Source organism: Tetrao urogallus, assembly GCF_951394365.1.
Source record: "Tetrao urogallus genome assembly, chromosome: 22".
Classification (NCBI taxonomy): Eukaryota; Metazoa; Chordata; class Aves; order Galliformes; family Phasianidae; genus Tetrao; species Tetrao urogallus.
In genome coordinates this window covers 2,583,598-2,600,359 of record NC_136835.1, presented here as the reverse complement: position 1 = coordinate 2,600,359, position 16,762 = coordinate 2,583,598, and the positions used below count along the sequence as shown (strand labels likewise).

The following is a 16,762-nucleotide window of genomic DNA, read 5'->3' as shown; positions in this document are numbered from 1 at the left end:
AGCCTCACCAGGGATTAGCCGACGTGCCAGAGGGGCAGGATGCTGGGAGCAGACTGCTCCACCGTGACTGAGAGCCTTTGTGCTTTGTTGCTGAGCACGGGATTTCGTGGCTTTATTGCAGGAAGGCCTTTCCCAGTGCTGTGTCAGCACTCGCAGCCAGAGCCCTGCTCTGCCAGCCTCCCTGCTCCTGCCACAGGGCATGTTCCCCTCCCCTTGACTTGAGGGTGAAGCAAAGCAGCTGTGCGAAAGTCAGGAGAGAAGCAATGAGGGAATGCCAGGAGCAAAGAGGCATGGCTGTTCCCTTCCCACTCTTCAGGTTCACAGCCCTTCTAGAGAGCTGGAACTGGGCTGTTTGCGAGGTGGAAGCACAGACAGCAAGAGCTAGTAGTCTGGTGTTCAGCTCTGCTGTTTGATCTGTGGCTGCTCTCGCCCTGTCATCTGCTTCTCTTTCATCTCTCTCTATGAAGAACGCCTAGGACAACCATGGCTTTGGTCTCAGTGAGGGCCTTTGTGATGGCTCAATGAGCAGAATTCCCAAACCTTCACAGAACAAGGGCAACATCCACGGAGCAGACCCTGTGGGAAGGATCTTTCATTCAAGTGGACCCTGAGGCTGCTTTGCATTCTATTTCTCCAAAGAGGAGATGCTGCATGGGCAGGAGAAGGCAACCCTTCTTTATCCCAAAGCAGCTCCCCATCCTGTCCCAGCAGACAGGGAAAGAGCTGGCTAGAAAGGCTCACTCAGTACAGTACATTGACTAGTCCTCAGATAGAAATATTCCCACTGCTACAATGCACTGGTGCCAGATAAGAACCAGTGACCTAGAGAACAGAGCCCTGCATTTCCTATTTGGATAGAGCCAGCTGGGCCATTGTAGGGCTGCTACCTCCTGTCAGAGCTCATTGAGCTCTTGGCTGGGGGAAGGGATGCTTGCAGTTCTTGCAACACAGTGCCACCTCCAAGCTTCAACTTCCACATGCAGCATTGCCACCTGCAGCTGCCCTCTGATCTGCAGCCCCATCCCCTGTGTTCTGGGAAGGCAGCCCTCCCTTCCTGTTCCCTTGGAGAGTCACTGGGGGCTAAGGTGAATCAGAGCATGACAAAGACTTGCAGTAAAAGTGTGCTGCTGCAGGAAGCAGAGGCCATGAGTCAAAGGCAGCACTCCTTCCCAGCAGGCTGCAGGCACTGACTATGCAGGGTGAGGCAAGCACTGCTCTGAGTGCCTGGCAATCCATACCAACTCCCTCCTTGGTAAGAAGCAAGGTATTAACCTCAACACCTCAGCCAAGCACCACTTCAAACCTTTGCATCCTGCCACCTGAAATTCCCCTCCCAGGATTTGGGATCCTCTTTCCCATGTCTCACCCTGCTTAACACACCTGTGGTGTTCCCTTGGGCTGCTGGAGGCTGATTGCATTCTGCCCTGGGAAGGCTTCATTTCAAGCCTTGATCTCCATGTAAAAATAGGAAGGGATAGACATAGAAATTCAGAAATACCAGGAGGAGAAAAAAATGGAAAAAAAAAGCCAAACACAAAGCTCACCAATTGCTAAAAAGCTCCGTCCCATTTCTCCTTCCACTAAGAGTTCCTGGGTATCTTCTTGAAGTGCCTTTGCCTAAAAGCATGCAATCCCAAGGCCAGGACAGTGCCTCTTTCAGAGCTCACAGTGCAAGGAACCAACTGAAAATGAGGTGCTTGGTGCAAGGTCTTTTATAGGTGGGAGCATGATGCATTGCTTTGCCCTTTAATGAGGTCCAGCTGCTGTGACCTCCACATCCCCTTCAGTTCTAAGTGATGTGAAGTCTATTAGGACTCATTCCTCTGACATTTGCTTCAGCTGTGAGATTGCCCCAGCAAAGGGTGGCTCAGCACAGTGCTGCCAAGGGCTGTTTCAGTGCCCTTGGGGTGAGATGAGTATCAGGGAACAGGAGAAAGAAATCGGTGAGACACCTTGCAGAGGCAAGGTTGTGCAAAGCAGAGTGGAGTTCACATGGTGCTTAACAAAGAGGCATTGATCGGAAGCTGGTTGTGACAGAGCACAGTGCTTGGAGATCATTTCCAGAGCTTTCTCTATGGGGAAGGGCAAGAATCCCACACTTGCAAAATCTGCTGCCTTTGATGGGTTGATGGTCAGACTAGATCTTAGTGGTCTTTCCCAAGCTTAATGATTCTAAGATTTTAAGCACTGGAGCATTCTGCAAAGCCTGGAGGGTCAGCAGGCTATTTGCACATCACACCCAGGGTGCCCAGCCCCATATAAGGCACCCTGAGCCCTGCACAGGGCCCCTAAGGCCTGGCATGACCCAGTGACTATCTGGGCTTAGGATCGTGGGGAAAGGCACCAGCACAAACCACTTCAGAAGCCAAGGTGGAGGAGTAGCATCCCAGAGGTCTCTGCTAATGAGTGCTTGGCACCAACATGTCTTTGGCTCTCAGCTGGGCTTTTTCTACCTTAAAAACAACAACAACAACAACAACACAAGCAACGACAACAGCAACCAAAAAGTAAAATAAAACAATGAGTAAACTGCAACTCAGCAAGCTTCAGCCTACACGGCTCACCACTGATGTGCCGCTGCCCCGGGAGCCGTCGGGGTGGATCGGTGGGCACTGCAATGCAGGGTGTATCCCAAAGCTTTTCCTCTGCCATGTCGACCACACGCAGCACTCAGCAAAGCAGCAGCAAGGTGCACGTGCACACACACCTCCTGTTTAATATGTCCAAGCCTCTCCGCAGGCTGATTGCTGATGTTATTTTCTCCTCCTCGCCCTGGCTTGCACGCTCGCTGCCATCAATAAGCGATGCGTTTGCCCTTATGAATTATTGAGTGTGTAACAGGGCCGGCCCGGCTCAGTCACCTTGCAAACCAATGCTCCCACAAGCATGGCAGCAGCCAGTTTGCCCTCTGGCTCCTGATGGAGAGCACGGGATGCTGATCCAGCACCTTGCAAAACCCCTTTATGTCACCCGTTGTCTCTGCTGAGGTTTGGGTGTTACTGCAGCAATGCAGTGGGTGCTTTATTTCCCCCGATGGGAAGCTTGGAGGAGCGGAACAAAAGGAGTTTACAGCGTCTTGCAAAAGAGCCATGAGTTATTCAGTCACCTGGAAAGGAAACATGATTTCCGCACAGTGTTTGCTGGGTTTTTTTGGTTGGTTTTTTTTTTTTTCGTTTTCCCCTGAAGCCTCTAGAAAGTTTGGAATGTGTTTTTGTTGAAGCTGCTGCATGTAGGGGCCTGAAAACAGTGCTGGCAGCGTCGTGCTGTTGGCAGTCTCTGCTGGCACCAGTTTCTTCCCCAGCCCGGAGCTTGACACTTTGCACCTGGGAAGAGGAGGGACCGCACTGGCTGAGGGTCAGCTCCATCAGCACCCAGTTTGTTTTGTGTCCTGGTACAGTCTGTGCTGACGCACGGATCCCATGGCAGGGGGAGGTCAGAGCTGGGAACTGTTCCTCCCACCCAAGGTCGAGGACAACCACTCGGTTCACAAAAGGGTCATTCATTCATTTGCAGGGAAATCATAGCGTAAAGAAAGAGCATCGTAACAGAGGTGAGGGGGTGGATTGGGTTTTCTTGTGATATGCACCACCAGCATGCTTGATACCGTTATTTAAGAGGCGCACTGTGGGTGCCCATCCCTTGACCTCAAGCTTGCATAGCTTTGCAAGCAGACCTTCTTGCCCACCCCAGAGAACCTGGGCTGTCCTATGGATGCCCAGCAAGGTGACCAACGTGATGGCTTTCCATCCTCTCTGTGAGATCCAGCCTGTCTCCTGCTCGTCTGGCACTGTGAGGAGGCACGGAGTCACCACATCCTGCTGCCACCAACGTGGTTTCTTCCACTGGAGACCCAAGGATCCAATGGGGGGGTCATGGTGCTGATGTGGGCATGGGGCCAGTGGTACCATCTCCCCAGCCCTGGGAGCACGAGCCCTCTGTGGGAGAGGAGGGGAGCAATGAATGCACTTGGCTGCAGTGCAGGTAGGAGCAGCGTGCTGAGCACACAGGCAGCCAGGCAGCCCCAAGCTGGGCGCAGGTTGTTCCCAGGGCCTCTGCTACGTGATTGCTGTTGCTCTCCTGCAAGCTCCCACATGTCTTGGGAGGCTGTGAGGGCTTCAGAGGCAGGCTGCTTGGCAGGGCTGCTGTGCACCTCCATAGGTGTGGGCTCAAACCTCCAGGCTAGAAGGAGCAGCTTGTGCTGCAAAGCGAGTCGGAGGCTTCTCGCTGCTCCACACCCGCCTGTTCTTTCCCGGAATCCTAGCACTGCATGGTCCAGATCCAGCCCTGCTCTGCACCCGCTGCCCTCATTCCATCAGCTGTGTCACAGGTCATAAAGGTGTTCCGTGGGGTCTCGCTGCTTGGATGTCCTCCCCCAGTTGTCAAGGAGAGACATCATCCAGCAGTGACTGCACTGGAGCACGAGCATCCCTTCCCTCTGCCTTCTGGTGGGACACGCATGGCATCTGGGTGGGATGGGAAGGTGCAGCCCTGTGGCCTCTGAGGACCCGATGGCTTTGTGCACACAGGCACAGGAGGGCACCAGTGCTTTGCTGTGGCTGTAAGCAGCACTGGGAAGCATTCAGCAGCGTCCAGCTGCAGTGTAGGGTGTGGGGCAGCCCGGTGCCTGGCTCAGGAAGGGGGCAAGCCCACACAAAGCTCCAGAGACCGAGTTTCGGTCTTAATTGCTGCCGACTGTGGTCAGCTGATGGCGTCTCATGGCTGGGTTGGGTTGCTGAGGCTTGTCCTCGGGGTCATGGGCTCAGTGTGCAGGGGAGGAGAAGGGGAGAGAGCACTGAAGCTGCAGGAACGGGACACCCATGGCCATGTTCACGTCCTGTCAGCTAAAAGATGTGTTCTGTTTCTCTTGCTGTCAATTTCCTTTTTTCTTTCCCTTCCTTTTCATGTTTCTCCCTCTTTGTACCCCTTTCCCTTTTCCTTACCCCCTCTTTCTTCCCTTTCCTCTCTGTCTCCCAGAATACATCCAGTTTCAGATGCTGCCAGAAGCAGCGAGCAAAACCTGCTTTTCTCGTTCTCACCGCCTTCCTTCCCCCTTGTATTTCTCATAGAAATACTGGCTGTATAATTATCAGTGCATTATCTCTAAACATACAGATTAGGGAAAGACACAGTGGCAGCCAAAGATGAATTTCAGGGTCAGTCTGTTGGGAGACATTTTCTCCATCTGGCAGGGGAGGACTCAAACGAGACAGAATAGCAGCTGGGAGCACAGCCACAGCTTCTCCCAAGCATCTTCCATCCTTCCTCTGCAGAACCCAGATGGAAGGATCCTAAACTCAGTCCTTGAAAATAAGGCCACTGAAACCACCCAGATCATACAGGTAGCTCATGCAAGGTGTATGACCACTGCCATAAATCCGTTCTTCTGTGGGTGCTATTGCTGCTCTGTAATCAGGGCCTCAGTCTCTGCGGCTCATTTAATTACTGGTGCACTTCCAATAGGATTAAATGGGTGTCTGAGTTTGTGTTAGCATATGTTGGGACACGCTGTGCTGATAAATATCTGTGCCTTCGTGTGCCTACGGATACACAAGTTCTGTGTACTTACAATAAATGATGCGGTGCCTTCCAAGGTTGAAGGCAAAAGGAAAGTATTCTTGATCCAACCTGGAGCGCTAGGTAGCTGTAGAGCTTTAGGGCTGATCATGGTGACTAAGCGAAGCTGTTCATGGGCCCAGCACGCAAGAATTGTTCTTTTTTTCCTTATTCTAGGCCAATTATGTGTGTATATTCATGTTTTCCCATGTCATTGCAGCGCTGCAAGCTCAGACTGTCTTAGTCAATGACACAGTCTCGGGATTTATCGGGACAGACGTGGTCCTGCACTGCAGCTTCACCAACCCGCTCCCCAATGTGAAGATCACGCAGGTCACGTGGCAGAAAGTCACCAACGGCACCAAGCAGAATGTGGCCATTTACAACCCTGCCATGGGGGTCTCCATCCTCTCTCCCTACAAAGAACGGGTGACTTTCCGGAACCCTTCCTTCAAAGATGGCACCATTCAGCTCTCTCGGCTCGAGTTGGAGGATGAGGGAGTTTACATCTGCGAGTTTGCCACCTTCCCAACCGGCAACAGGGAAAGTCAGCTGAACCTCACAGTGCTGGGTAAGCTACTGGGCAATCCCGTGGTGCAAGCTGTTGCTTCCAGTTAAACAGGTCTGGAGGAACCTGAGACTCCCGTCTTGGGAACTCAGGGCAAAGGTTGAGCCTTTGGTGTGAATTTCACCTCTCATGCTCTTTCACGTTGTCCATAAAGAGGTGGAGAGCAGGGAAGCCAGAGTAGGTGGTTCATTGGGTTGTCTGGGGAATGTCTCTTCCTCTTCCCAGACCCCAGCTACCTTATTTCTTAATGCAGGTAGAATAAGAGTGACCTGTCCCTTAAGGGCATGGTGAGTTTTAACACCCTGTGTCTGCCAGGTGAAGAGAGAGGAGAGACAACAGATCCTAAACACAAGTAGAGCTTGTCCTTGGAGCATAAGGCTGTGAGTGAACAGGCTCTACCCAACATCTGCATGATTCATTTGCTCTTCAATTTGGGTTTCCCATACTAACATGGGGATGAAAACCTATTGCAAGAAGGGACTTTCCTTCATGTATGCATCCAGGGCAGGTCTAGCAGCCGCTAGCAGTTTACAGGAGCTCTGCATACACCACGAGGTCTGTCGCAGTGGTGCTTGATATCTCCTATTGCTTTTGTAACCCCTTTGTATTCTTCTCTCCTCCTCCTCCTCCTTTTCTGCACTTCCTTGCAGCCAAACCCACGAATCGGATGGAGGGCACCACGCGGCCGCTTATCGCCAAGTCAGGCAGGACAGAAAAGATCTTGGTAGCCACTTGCATCTCCTCCAATGGGAAGCCCCCCAGCACCGTCACCTGGGACACCAAGCTGAAAGGGGAAGCAGAGTTTCAGGAGATCCGGAACAGCAATGGCACCATCACGGTGATCAGCCGGTACCGCTTGGTGCCGAGCCGCGAAGCCCATCGGCAGCAGCTCATGTGTGTGGTCAACTACCAGCTGGACCGCTTCACTGACAGCATCACCCTCAACGTGCAGTGTAAGCAAACACTGGAGGGGCTGGGGAAATGAGTTTTGTGAAGGGATGATGCTGGTCTGGTGCAGGGGGGGGAGAGGGGGTTGCTCTCTTTCTGTGGAGGGTGAATACTTGGAGTAATTGTACGGTTTCCCTTTCTCATACCTCCTTTCCCTTGTTGCCTCTGCCATGTTCCTTTGTTCCTCCCTTCATCTCGCTCCTTCGCTCACTCTCCCTCTCCTTGCCTCCTTCTCTCTTCCTGCTCCCTCCCCGTTCCTTTTCCTTAACGCCATCCCCTCCTTTTCCATCCTTCTCCCTCTCTCTGTCATCCCGCTGCAGATGAGCCAGAAGTCACCATCGAGGGCTTCGATGGCAACTGGTTCCTCAATCGGAAAGATGTCAAGCTGATATGCAAGTCTGATGCCAACCCCCCAGCTCACACCTACGAATGGAAGCTGTAAGTACCTGCAGTATTCCCACCTCCTGCACACGGCATCAACAAGACCAAGGAACCTCTGTTGAAATCCCTTTGCTTGGTCAGCTCCCAGTCCCACTGGGATCACGGTGCCGACCGCATCCCCACGCATCTGACATTAAGCAGAAGCAATTCCTCCTCCTCCTCCTCCAGGGCTGCAGCTTTTGGCTGAGCACAGCAAGGGGAGCGAGCAGTGAGCGAGGGGTGCCTGGGGAGCCAGGTGGGAATTGATGGAACCCGAGGTGCTTCTCTCTCTCCCTCTCTTTGCCATAAGTGCTCACAAGACTTCAGAAAAAAGGAAGATCAAATGGATGCTTTCTTCTTTTCAGCTGGCGTTTGTCAGAGAGAGGTTCTCAGAATGGTTTTGCAGAGAGCCAGGCACATTCTCCCTCATTTCCCTTCCAGATAAAACTGTTCACAATACAAATCTGAAGAGGGTTGTTTTTCTTGCCTTTCTTCTGCTTCTCATCCCCAGCTCTCTCTGTTGGTTCTGCCAGCTCGCTTAAGCTCCAAGGGGGCTCCCTGGGTTCCTCTCAACATTGCTAGGGAGGTGTTAGAGGCAAAGATACCCCGGGTGGCACCCGAGGCAGAAGAGATGCCAAGGTTTTCTCTCTGCTTTTGGGCAAGTGGCTTCATCCCTTTTTCCTGCAGTTTCTCACGTGCAGAGCTGGAGCCTGAGCTCTTGCTGTGCTCCTGGGCACTGGGCAGCTCTCAGCATGTTCAGACCCAGCCGACAGCACCAACATCCCTGTCACTGCAGCCAGTTGTCCTGTGAATTCTCTGTATGGCCATTTGCCTGCCTTTAGCCTGCTGTCCTTTTGAGGGTTTCCAGGAGCATCAATACTTTCCTTTGAGAAAGACCTGTGGGGAGAAAAATGGAGAGGAGAGCACAGAATTAACGAGGGCAGGTTTCTGAGCCCGACGGCGCTTCGATCCAATTTCCCATCCTCTCCCTTTTGCACATTTAGTGGGTTGCTTAGGACTGAATATAGGATTATTGACCTGAAAGAGGATGGAGAGGAAAGGCGGAGTGACGGCGGCGATGAGCAACAGTGGAGCTGTGAGAGGGATGGCAGCCTCCCATAGCATCCCACAGCAGTTTCCAGATCTTTGTAGATTGGGAACTCCTTGCAGATTGGGAACCCTGAGTCACCCACAGGCAGAGAACCAACGTTGGGCTTCTCTGTTCTTCAGTCAGCACTGGGAAAGGATGCCCCTTTTTGTGACTAATTTGCCATACGTGTGTATATATAGGCATGCAAAATGTGTGTGTGTGCACTTAGGCACTCTGCAAATGTAATTATACCCCATTATTCCCTTTTGTTTCTTACAAATTGCCAGCAATATGGCACATTTTTGTTGAGAGGAGGGGAAAGAATTACTTGAGTAATTTTTAATTGCCTAAGAGAAGTAATTACTTTACTTTGCTTCAGTAATTAAGAATAACCAGGCCATGTGTGTCGTTTTCCTAACACACAGGCTTTTAATATTTTTTTTATCTGCCTTTGTTCATTTATTCTGTGTACCTCTAGACGTAGTTTTGCATTATTCCACTTCCACACTCACCTGATTCTCCTGACATGGGCAGGCCAGACTGTAAATCAGTGCTGCTTTACTCAAGCTGAGGTCGCAATTAACACTGGCTGATCAACCAGGAGTTCTACGGGCAGGACAGCAGGATAGAGCAGGGTTAGGCTGGAATTCCATCCTGTGTTTTCCATCCTGGGGGTCTAGCACGATCTTTTTTTTCTCCCAGGCCAAACGGGACTTTGCCAGGGAGTGTGGAAATCCAGAACAACACCATCTATTTCAAGGGCCCCATCTCCTACAGCGTGGCTGGCACCTACATCTGTGAGGCCTCCAATGCCATCGGCACGCGGTCGGGCTTGGTGGAAGTCAATGTCACAGGTAGGAAACCACGTGGGCTGCTCTGAAAGAGGAGGAGGTGGGAGAGGAGGGTGGGAGCTGCTCACCTCTACCAGCCTAAATGTTGTCATAATTTCTGTTTGAATCTCCAGCGTCTCCTTCCAGCAGTGGGGAGTTTGGTGATGCGAAGGGAGCAGAGATGGTCGTTGCTTTGTGCCGGTCTTGCTTTGGTGTGCTTGGGTTTTTCTCCTTTCCTCTCGTTGTCTTTTTCTTTCTTACACCAAGAGGCATTCAGTCTCATTCTCCCTTGTCTGCTTTGGACTCAGATAGCTGGTTGGGCACGCTATAAGCCGAGACATGTCAGCAGGGTGTTTGTTGGGAGGCAGGAGGAGCAGGGTGAGGACAGGGCTGACAGTGAGATGGGCGAGCCGTTTGTTCAGGTGTTGCTGATGGTGGGCAACTCGGTGATTTCTTAGCTGTGCTCCGTCCAACGCCGTGTTCCTCTGTGCTGTGTGTGTCATCATGAATAGCATTGCCAGGGCTCCGGAACAGAGTGGTGTCACCCCCCAAAAAAAGATGCACCAGGATGGGGGGTGATGCGCCGAGGGCTCCGTGCTGCTCTCCATCGGGTACCCCTGCATCCCAAGGGAACTGTGGCCAAGCAGCAGGTGGAGCAGAATAACTGGGGTTGCTGGGGGAGCAGACCTGCTCAGGGGAGCTGGGGAGCAGTGGTGGGGAGCAGAACGAGGAGGGCTGAGCTCTGACCTCCTTCACTGAGCCTCCAATCGGCACCTCACTGCTCAGTTCCCTGCTCTGCAGCGTGGGGAAACCAGGATGATCTTCTGCTACCCGAGTGCTTGGAGGTCAGTGGATGGGATGTGCTAAGTAGATGCTAATCATGAAGTATTTATTTATGATCATTATCGTGGTAGAGGGCCTTTAATTCGCACCTCCTGACCTGGATCCGTGCCTGCTTTGTTGTTCCTGCTATCTGCCTCTCTCTCGGGGATTTTTTGTTTGCTGGTGGAAGGAGCAAGACTAACAGAGCTCTGTGTTGAGCACAGACGTGGGACAGCACCTGCCCTGCCATATCCCTGCCCAACACTGTCTCGCTCCAATTTATAGGAGGGAGAGGAGGTTCTTTTATTATCTATATACCCGGCGTGAGATTAAGAAGCAACGGTTCAAATGTTGGTCCGACCAGTTTATTACAAATCTTAATCAGGGAAATGGGGAAGGGGAGGACGGACACTATTATGAATTAGGGTAATGGGGAAGGGAAGGAGGGCGATAGAAAAGATAGAAGAGAAGAAGCAAGGAGTCTTTATAGGCAGCAAGAGGGACATCGTCACCACCATGGATCCAGCGTGGTTCGTAGTTCAGTCTTTGATCTTCAGTAGCGGTGGGTCGTCAGGCAGAGTTGTTCTGTTGACAACGACGACGAGAAGCACGACGACAAAACGACCATGGTGATGATGGCCCCTTTTCAATAGTTTCAGAGTGGTCGAGTCAGCTGTCTTTGGAGTGACAGCTCAAATCCAAAGTGGTTGAGTCAGCTCTCCTTTGAGTGACAGCTTCTGGCTCTGGGATCTCAGCAGAAACTCCTTTGTTCCCATCTTCCGGGCCTTGCCAGCAGATAAGAGGGAGCAGGGATGCCCATCTGCATCCTGTTTCTCACAGAACACGATGGTATCGTTCCCCAATTTTCCCACAACTAGCTGGAGCTGTTTAGTCACAGGCCAGATCTTCAGGCCAGTAAACACTCCTGAGCACTCTCATCCGCTCTTCTACAGAGCAAGCAGCTCTGGAGGAAGGGGCTTTCAAATGTTCCCAAAGCGATATTGATTGTCACACAGTTAGCACCCATTAGTTGCCTCCTCAACAAATCACTCAGGGTTTTATCACAAGAAATACCTCAGGAAGCAAGCTTTGAGCCAAAAAACAAAGAAGGATTCTCACAAACACCCACAGAAATCATTTCCAAAACCCATCTCAACAAGGTGCCCTCCAGAGCACCATGTTTCTGGGCACTGGGGACAGCAACCAGGATGTCCCCATCCCGGTGGTTTTCAGGGCACAGGTTCTAACACTCAGCAATGGGAAAATGGGCAAGTTTTCTAGGGAATGACTTGGGGTGGGGGTCTGCCTGCCCACAGTCCCAATTTATTCCCAAAAGTCTGAACTGTGGTGCTGAGGTTACACGAGTGGGATGGAGGGACGCAGCAACCCCTGCTCCCTAGGAGGGATGAGCAGCTGACATGCTAAACCAGGGCTCCACCATGTAAAAAAACCCCACACTGTTAATAATTCATTGGATCTGAATATGTTTATCCATCTCTCCCTTGGGAACGATTAGGCCAGTGCTGGGGAGGGTTCAGCCTTCCTCACTCAGCTATTACAGGTACATTTGTTTGGGTCTTGCAGGCAATTTAGGGATTGTCAGTGGACCACAAAACCTCTTTCAAGAGATGCATGCAATAAATGGAGTTCAATCTAGTGAGCAGCCAGCCTCGGGAGTGGGAAAAAAAAAAACCACGACAGAGAAGGCTGAGACAGAGAAAAACCTGCAGCAGACATCCTCTCCTTCCTACCCATCCCACCCCAGCATCCTTCATCCCAGCCCCGGGGAGGAGGAGCAGGGATGGGTCAGCCCTGGCTGGGAGGCGATTCGTTCAGGAGGAGAAGGCTGAATGATGCTCTCGGAGTTATAGCACATTAAAGAGATTGATAAGTGGAAATTTAATATTTTATTCCCGCAATCTGTTCCTGTAATAGCTTCTCCTGCCTTGCAGGACCTTTGTCAGTAGCAAGCAAGCCATGTAGTGTGACATGTAACTATTTATTATGGGCGGCTGGGTGACATTATAAAAAGCAGCGGGTATGGACTGCCTGGGTCTGCGTGCACATGCGTGGCAGCCCTGCATGGAGAGGAGGTCACATGCATGCACACAGCTGTGTGTGCCCTCTTTCTGCATCTGTTCCAGAATGCAGGTAGCCCTCCAAAGCTGCATGACTGCATGGGGATGCCCTGCTGCACAGCCATGAGCACTGGCGCACTGGTATGTGTGAGTATACACGCATCCATGGAGATGTGCCTGTGTGCAGCAGTGTATGTGCATCTCCTGGTCTTTAGGCACACGTGTACACATCAGCTCTGCATACACAGGCAGCTCTGCAGCTTTGGCCTTGGCTGTAGGACGGGGAGGGAGGCTGCAGGATCTCCCCCCAGCTCTGCTTGGCTCACAGTAGGGAGTTATTTACACAGCGCCAGCAATGCCAGCACAGCAAGGTCACCACACACAGCCAGCGGGGTTGTGACGGCTCTGAGCACAAGGGAGAGCACTGTGCACAGAGCACAGAGTCTCATCCCCAACAGCTGCATCCCCGGCCCAGCTCAGGGCTGCCCCATTGGGGAGGCTGAGGCTGGGGGGCTCTGCCTGCTGCTGACCCAGGGGATGGCGGTGAGCAGCGTTTGCTGCAGCCCATCCGATGGCATCTGTGCCAGTGGGAGCAGTGCCTGATTGACGGGCGATAGGTGACCTGACACAGAGATTAAAGCCTAAGACATGTCTGGCATCCGGCCCGAAAGCCGTCACACTCTGACACACCCGCAGCAGCTGCTGAACTCCTGCATTGCTTGCCAGTGGTTTTTCTGCCCCTCTGCCTCCTATTCCAGCACAGGAATCCTCCAGCTGGGAGGAAAGCAGGACCCCTAGGAGCAAGAGATGGGCGTGCGTGAGGGCTGCTGTGAGGGAGTGAGCAGCAATGCCAGCAGGCTCTGAAATTACAGCCCTGTCTGCTGCTATCTCCTACCTTGACTCATGCACGGGTCTGCCAAACGGAACGGGTCAAAGTCCTGCAGTGTTTGGGTGTGGAGGGTGGAAAGGCTGCCGTCTGCAATCTGTCTCCTAAAAGAAATAAAATGCAACGATCCTTGCCATGTTTGCAGACAGCATCCGGGAGCTGGGAGCTCTCAGGTTCCTGTTCCCCATCCTGCTGTGCTGCAACAGGTGCTTGGCTTGGCCAGGCAGGAGGAAACCAGAGCTCCACGTAGGGAGCAGCTTGGGCTGACACACGTCCAAATGGGACCCTCTCATGGAGTTTGACATCTGCCTCAATGCCTCTGGCTCCTCTGAGAGTCTCGGCTGGTGCTAGCTCTTTCCTTGGCCCTTAGGATTGAAGGAAAGGAGATAAAAATGGGACTTCAACAAAAAAATGTGCCCACAAAAGCAGTACCTTTAAGATATCTCAGCAGCGCGACGAGCAGGAGGGATTTTAAAAGCTGCTTTCCTGCCTAGCATAAGAAGATTGTTTGGTGTCTAAAAATATGGTTTTTTCTGATCTAGGCCTTTCCTGCCCTCGGGAGCAGCTCCTGCCCCAGGGGGTTCTCTGATGTCTAATGAGGTTTAGGTCCCATCTCTGCCAGGGATCCCACGCTCTCTCCAAGAGCTCTGTGATAGGGATAATTTTGGCTCCTTCTCAGCGCTGAAGCCGGCCACCACGTTCAGAAAGCCATACAGGAAGGATTGATGGACAGGCAGCACGATTTGCATAGGTCTCCTTTTTCTTCAGAAACCAACCATTAAAAGCAAGATGAGGCTTTAGCACAGGGCCTATTGAAGCCACTCCTGCGATGGTGCTGGCATCTTCATCTCCCCAAGGCTGGCACTGCTGCACCCATGGGCGCTGCCGGACCCGCTCCCTATTTCCATGGGATCAAAGCAAAGCTCAGGGCTTGTCCCAGCTGCTGCCCGGAGCTGGCACAGGGACAGGAAGCCAGGCTGAATGCAACAGCTGGCAGAGCGGGCAGCGGGCAGCAAGCATCTCTGCTCTAATTCCTATTCATGCAGCACTCCCTGTTTTTACGAGGGCTGGGGGCAGCAGCAAGGAGGAGGCTTTTCGTGCCGGCATTAAAGCCTGGCTTGTTCCCCCTCCCTATGCTCTGCTGTCTCCTGTTTCTCCCGTCCGCTTTTCACAGCGGCTTTAATTCTCCCCAGACTCTTCCTAATGGATTTTTCACATGGGGCTCAGAGGCAGCGCACCGGCTTCCAAAAATTTCACGCACCCCTCGAGCACAAAAAGGTTTTTTTTTCCTTTTCCCACACTTCCCTCCTTCCCCCCCACCCCCTCACGCCACGCTTACGGTCCTTTTTACACCGCAGACACAAAAGCGGGTGGGTGGGCGGCAGGGACCCATCCTGACGCCGGGCAGGGAGCGGCTGTGCCAACAGCATCCATTGGAACCGGTGCCCAGCGGGACCCGCAGCATCCCTGCCGCCCTCACTCGGGGCACCGCACTGAGATCGGCGCTCGGAGGACGCTCGGATGCTCGGATGGGCAGCGGCGGTCTGCATCGCCCTCCAGCGGCTGTGGCACGCGTCCCCTCCCCACCACCCCGCCTTCCTTCACCCCATCTGTACCCATTGCCCACCGCCCTCCCCCCCTTCCCTCCTTGCAGCCCCGTTGCCAGGCTGTGGTGAAGGGAGGAGAGCTGTTTGGGAGGGTTTGGGCTTGCCGTTTCGCTTCTCCCATCCTCTCTGCCCGCAGGTTGGGTTTGTTTTTTCTGGCGGCTGCGAGGAGGGTGGGGATGGGATCTGAACAGAAAATAGAGCCTTCCCCACACGAATTGTGAGCACGGTGTGATGGTGGTGGTGTCTGCAGCACCAGGGGGTGGCATGGAGGTGGGTGTTTTTTGGGGAGGTGGCATGAAGGGCATGAGAAACTAAATATGTGTGGGAAAGGTAGGAAAACATCCTTTTCATACCTCTGTGATTGGCTTTGAGTGAGGTTTGCAATGGGAAAGTGGGTCAAGCTCCTTCTGGAGGTGTGCACAGCCTTCCCCTTTGGATGCATCCAGTTTCCAGAGCTGGGAGGCAGAGGGGATCAGCGTGGCTTTAAGGACTCTGCGCACGCCCTATCTGAGGCTTTTCAAAGTGGGGTCCCTTGCACAAAACCAGCCTTGCTGTTAGGTAATGCCAGGTAGGAAGAGGCTTCAGATCAGAGCTGTGGGCTGGGAAAACACCAAGGACATATCCAGCTTGCTGCTCCAACCCTGCAGCCCTCCAGGTGAGCCCTTGCTCTGTGCATGGCTTTGGGATTGCAGGGCTGGGCTGGGAACTGGCACAGAGCAGGATGGGTGCTGTGTGGATGTGTTGTGTGTGGCTGAAGCTGAGCAGCACTACCAGGAGATGGACGTGACATTCCTTGCTGTCTCTGCAAAGAGGTTTTGCATTAAGCAGCTGGCTGTGACAAGCCTTCTGTTGAAGCAACATGTGGTTTTGGCTTCCCAGCTCCCGAGCCCAGCTCCTTGCACTGAAATGCATTCCCTCATTCCTGCCCTTTGGAAGGAGTTGCTGCCTCCTGCCTGTGCAGTGCCTTTCTCCTTGTTCTGGCTGCAGCAGGGAGCCCTCCAGCTGCCTGTCCCCAGCCCTGCTGCCCGCCGTGCTGCTCTGTGCCTCTTGCTGGCTCATGAGGCTTTGCTCTACAGGAAGCACGATGCTGTCGTTGGGATGTCTCAGGAAAGGCAGGAGTGAAGCAGCTCTCAGGCACGAGCAAAATGCTTGTGCCAAAAAAATCAGGCCAGTGGTTGCTCGAATTCAGAACCTTTGTCCAAACTGTGCAGCTGTTTCTGGAACTGTGTGTACCCAGGGGAAGCTCTTTTCCCCTCTCTTCCTTAGCAGCTGGGCGAAATGTGATGTAGGGAGGGCCACCCCCTGCATTGCCCTCATTTGTTCAGGATTTCCAGCCCCAGTGCAGTAATGTGGCTGGATCAGGACACATTTCTACCAGCTCATGCAGAGAGGACAGAAAGCAGACACTGTCTCGTCTTCCTTTGGACTCTGCTTCCTTTCGTGCTCCTCAACCATATTGGCTGTCCTTATTGTAGGCTGTGCTCACATTGCTTGTCCTGTCCTTGGGGTGAAAGCTGCGGCCCAGGAGGCTGCAGAGCAGCAATGATAGCTCCGAGCAGGATGGCTTTGGGCACCCTCCTTGGCAGTGCTGGGGGATGCCAAGGGGCATTAATCTGGCATCTGCTCACCAAATTCAGAGGCAGGTGAAGGACTGAGGCAGCCCAATGTTGCCTGGACACCAACACTTAATGTGCACTTGGACAGAGAAAGCTGAGTCTGGCCAGGGGCTGTAACTGTGCCAAGGAAGTGCTGGGTTGATTTAAATCCTGGATCAAACTTTATCTGTGCCAATGCCGTGTGTCAAACTGCATGAAAGAGAAGAGAGCGCCTTTCCCATCTCTTTTCTTCTTCTCCTTTGGGTTATTTATATAGATACAAATAGGTCACAGTATCTGTAGGAACGAGATTAGCGTGAGCAGTGGCACTGCGGGTCAGGATGGGGTGGGATGCTGAGGAGGGG

General features: G+C 52.8%; 1 protein-coding gene across 1 annotated transcript in view; it reads left to right on the top strand.

Annotated features, from left to right (window-relative positions):
- The window catches only part of NECTIN1 (nectin cell adhesion molecule 1), a gene marked incomplete at both ends in the record, with an annotated part of 71,050 nt that overhangs the window by 26,726 nt on the left and 27,562 nt on the right, over positions 1-16,762 (top strand). The window contains 4 exons of the mRNA XM_079545809.1: positions 5,774-6,124; positions 6,772-7,074; positions 7,390-7,507; positions 9,282-9,433. Coding sequence (XP_079401935.1) covers positions 5,774-6,124; positions 6,772-7,074; positions 7,390-7,507; positions 9,282-9,433 — 924 coding nt within the window. The remainder of the gene's footprint in view (positions 1-5,773; positions 6,125-6,771; positions 7,075-7,389; positions 7,508-9,281; positions 9,434-16,762) is intronic.